Raw genomic sequence first — 4,473 nt, 5'->3', positions numbered from 1 at the left:
CATACATACATACATACATACATACATACATACATACATACATACATACATACATACAAGCATGCATCATGCATGCATGCATGTATGCATGTTATTTTCCATTGTGATACTAAAACAAAAAAAAAAATGTTGGAAAATCTGAGGAATTAAAAGGGATTATGATTTTTTTGTGCTTTAAAGGACAAATGTATCTCATTTACTATGTTTAATGGGTGGAACTACTGGAAATTTTACCTAAAATTTATGCAGACTAAACCAAAAATATAGTGGCTCAGAAAAATGCCTCATTTTTTTATTTTGTATTTCTTTAATTGAAAACCTATCAAGTGTGGCACATATCAGTGTCCCTCTGTAGCGGGACATTCAAAAATGAAATCCTGTGCAACCCAGTTCCTTCTGAAGTGTGCAAGACGTCCGATTTTTGTTGTAGGAGAACATCAGTAAACCATCAGCATCATGAATACATAGCAGACAAGTCATTGAGCATTTTTGTGGAGAGGTTTGAAGCAAGTTGAGCATGTAAAGCAATATTGTAATCTCGTAAAAAATCCCAAGGAGTTCAATCCGTTATTTAAAAATTTAAGAAGATACCAAGACATGGCCCAACACTGACAGGCCGGGTGAGAAGATTTGTTAGGAAAGGCTCATGCTAACTCTGGAGGAACTGCAGAGATCCACTGCTCAGGAGGGACAATCTGTGACAAAACAACCACTAATGCTCATACATAATCAGAAAGGACATAGATTTCCCCCCCTCTCTTTTTGTGTTAGGTACATCATTAGTGCAAAACCTTTTCCTTGTGAGGCGTCTGACAAAGATTATATACAAATGCTGCCAAACAAAGAGAGTTCTGCATTTGTGGTCCTGAGAAATGGGAACTTTCTCAGGATCACACAAAAAACTTTGGTTAGCCCGAAAGAACTTTGTTCTCGCCACCTTTACCACTAACTAAAAGAAATATATCTCTGTTTTTGTCTAGTATGCATTAGCTTTCATGCACTCCATAAATCTGCCCTTTGTGACATGAAAAAAATATTTTAAAAGAGAACCATATGGCTTCCTTTTATTTTTTGCTGTTTGCCACAAGTTTTATGGCAACACATCGACCATGTGGAACAGACTACTCTGGTCACATTAGAAAAAAGTTAAATGTTTTTGCCTGTATATAAAACCCTATGTGCTTTAGAAAACAAACCCTGTACATGAACTTGACCAAACTATTCCCACCATGAAACACAGTGGTTACACAATGTGATTTGGGGATTTCTTTTTGTGCAGCAGAGACCTGAAGGCTGTTTAGTGTTAATTGGTAGATTCATGGAGGCAATCGTAGAAGATAATCTGTAAGAGGCTGCAAAAAAATTTAAAACAGTCCAGTCGGGGTCAGAAAGAAAATCCAAATAGGAATGTGTAGAGAAGACTTGTACTGTAATGATCTTAGACACTCCATGCAGCCTGACTGAAGCTTTTCTGAATACAAGAATTAAAAAAAAAGAGCTTTTATCTTTTTCCTCTCACATCTGAATGCTGCATTATTTATGTTGTTTTTACTGCACAGAAATTAAATAAATACTCTGAACTTTTAGATTTTCAAGTTCAATTATCACTGACACTTTTGTAAATTAATAATTTTATACAAAGAATACAGCTTGAATAAAAAAAAGCCCTAATCCTCACACGTCAACATAGCAAAAATGAAGAGTAAAAAAAAAAATATATATATATATATATATAAAAACCTAAGAATAGAAAAAATAAATAAGGAAAAGATTGTTTGATTTTATTGAATGAATTCACCAACCTTCATGTGTTTGAGTGGAGCCTGTTTGCATCCTCCATGACAAAGCCACACAAAGTAGCAGGACTTGCTGCTGGTCCATGTTGTTTAATCAGTTTACCGAGATCTCAGCATGTCACACACTGCTTCAGATTGTCAGATTCACTTGATTTTTTAAAAAGTCGCCTATTTTTTGTAAAAAGTAAAAAAGGGAAAGATTTTTTTTTTAAATTACTAAATCTGAATTAAATGTAACCCGTCTATCCAAACATTAATATAAGGAGCAGACTGATGGATCTAACCAATTCCCCCGAAAACCGCGAATAAGCTACAGTTTAGTCTCATTGTGGAATTTCCCTGGAGAAAGGGGAGTCTGATTGGCCCAAGGCCACAATTATTGACCAATCAGAAGCTGGTCCGTCTTTTTTCCCCCCATGCAAGATTTCGGGTAGTAATCTCTACATGACCAAGAAATGGAAAGAAAAAAATTCTTACATAGAAACACCCTACATGCTAAAAGCATAAAATAAAAGATTGGTCAAATTAAGCCCAGATTATCCCTTCTGTGGATGGTCTTTATGTCCGTTGAGTTGTTTTCGTTCAGCTTCTGCATCAGCTCTCTGGAGCCTGAGTGGACGCACTGTTTTCCCTGTAAAGAGCAGTATTGTCCGACGGGACCCCGTCAGCTGGTTAATCACCTCTTTGATGCGTATGGTGCGGCCTGTCACAAAGGCCACATTGTCTAATACTCAAGTGACTTCTGAACCCAAAACAAGAGCAAGCTTAATTTGGGAAAAATGGCTTCAGAGAAGACTCAAATTCCTGGACATGAATCTGGAAGAGAGAAGGGAGACTAATCCATATAATCGCTCCTAATGGACGGGTTATCAGTTAGTGCTTCAGACAGATATGCTCCTAATCTTATTTATGAAAGAGAAGCAATAGCTGCAAAAAGTTCCTTGTTCATGACAGATGTAAGGATGCAACAGACTAATTTGGGGGGGTGGGGGGGGATGTCAAATCTGTAGGAATTGAACACAAGCGCCAAATCGGATAAAACTGGGCGTAACAAAAGAGCAAAGGGGAAATAAGCAACATTTCACCACTAGGCAGCCCTGTTGAGCACTGTCTAAGCAAGATGTGGACAAGATCTACCTACTTTTTCACCATTACGTCATGCTCTCATATTTCCACAAAAACATACAAAATAAAACAAGCACAAAATAAATGCAAAGCAAAAAAGCATCAACTTTGGGAAAACATGCCTAGTGAAAATTTAATAGCTCATAATTTTACAATGCTTTCATCACTATAACTTCAGTTTGGCACATGGTCATCTCGGTGTGAACAATTCAGAACTAACTGATGTTTAATTCAGGGCAAACAAACGGGCTGGTGGACTTTCACAGGTGCAGATTACCCTGAGAGCAATAAACATCTTGGGGACTGGTGTTGAGAAAATAGTATTGCACTGTTGTGACTGTTCACCTATAATAAATCGAACTGGAGTAACAACACTGATCTCCTTTACAGTTTGGGTCAGAGAAGACTGTACTTGCTGAGGTCCCAAAGTTCTTTTGCAGAGGGGGTGCTTCTAAAAACCTTTATTTGACTCTGTGGTGGCATCAGCCATCTTTAAAAGCATGTTATATTGGAGCAGCAGCTGAGAGGAAGTAATTGGATATTAATTAGGAGGAGTAGCGCTGTCTTTGGATAGCCCCAACACAGTGCAGGTGGTCAGAAACAGCAAAACAGTAGAATTTGTTTTTTATTTTTGTGCCTTAAAATAATAAATCCTATTGAAGTAAAGTTGACCTAGGATTTCATAATGCATGCATTAAAAGGAAAACATTTTAAAATATAAGGAAAATGTATTCACATTAAACAGTCCAAAATTGTCATTTTGCCAGAGTAATAAGTAGATCAGCTGTTTTAAAGGATATTCAGTTTGTTTCTATAAAGGTTGATGCTTGGTTGTATGTAAGTTGATGCTGTTGATGACACAGTGGATGATGAAAATTACCTTCTGCTGCTGCCATACTCAGCTGACTGTCATCACATCAATAATGTTTGTACAAAAAATGATATTACATCTATATGTATGTCCATTTTTTTGTTTTCTTTTGATTTTGACTGGGATTTCCACATAAATAAGGTATAACAGATTAAATATTCACAAGGAAACTTTAAAATCACCACTTTGGATGTCTAAGACACATCAAATGCCTACATGTTTGTCTATGACTTCATTTTCTACACAACATAAAAAGTATTATGTCATTAATATCAAGAAAAACACCTTCCTTTAATGAGGAAGTGAATGGCTATAGCATCAGGTCAATTCACCAGCAGAGCATTCTGGGATTTGTAGTGTAAGTGGTGAATGTGCTATTAAACAATGGGCCAGCTCTAGTTAACACAAATGTGATGACAACTAAATGAAAATGAATTCAGCCTCAGATGAAATTAGATTATTACTTCCCAATCTGAAAACTGATACTGAACGCTTTTCTTCAGTTAGAAGGAAGATATGTTTTTTTTTTTTTCCAATGAAGCTAAGACAAATTGAAGGACACTTTGGTTTACTGAGATATTTATGGACATTTTATGTAGCATCTATTGGTCAAGCAGGTTTTAACCAAATAAATAAAACATGTCAAACATTTTTATGTTTTTTATCACAATTCTAACTTGG

At 36.2% G+C, this 4,473-nt stretch overlaps 1 protein-coding gene across 1 annotated transcript in view; it reads right to left on the bottom strand.

The window, feature by feature from the left end:
• Positions 1–2,272, bottom strand: part of LOC107092166 (receptor tyrosine-protein kinase erbB-3-like) — a 22,387-nt gene extending 20,115 nt beyond the window's left edge. Inside the window, exon 1 of the mRNA XM_015386488.1 lies at positions 1,803–2,272. Coding sequence (XP_015241974.1) covers positions 1,803–1,881 — 79 coding nt within the window. The 5' untranslated portion in view covers positions 1,882–2,272. The remainder of the gene's footprint in view (positions 1–1,802) is intronic.
• Between the last annotated feature and the right edge of the window lie 2,201 nt (positions 2,273–4,473).

Source organism: Cyprinodon variegatus, unplaced genomic scaffold, assembly GCF_000732505.1.
Source record: "Cyprinodon variegatus isolate N-32 unplaced genomic scaffold, C_variegatus-1.0 Scaffold16, whole genome shotgun sequence".
NCBI classification, from domain to species: domain Eukaryota; kingdom Metazoa; phylum Chordata; class Actinopteri; order Cyprinodontiformes; family Cyprinodontidae; genus Cyprinodon; species Cyprinodon variegatus.
This window is presented reverse-complemented; position numbering and strand designations above follow the sequence as displayed.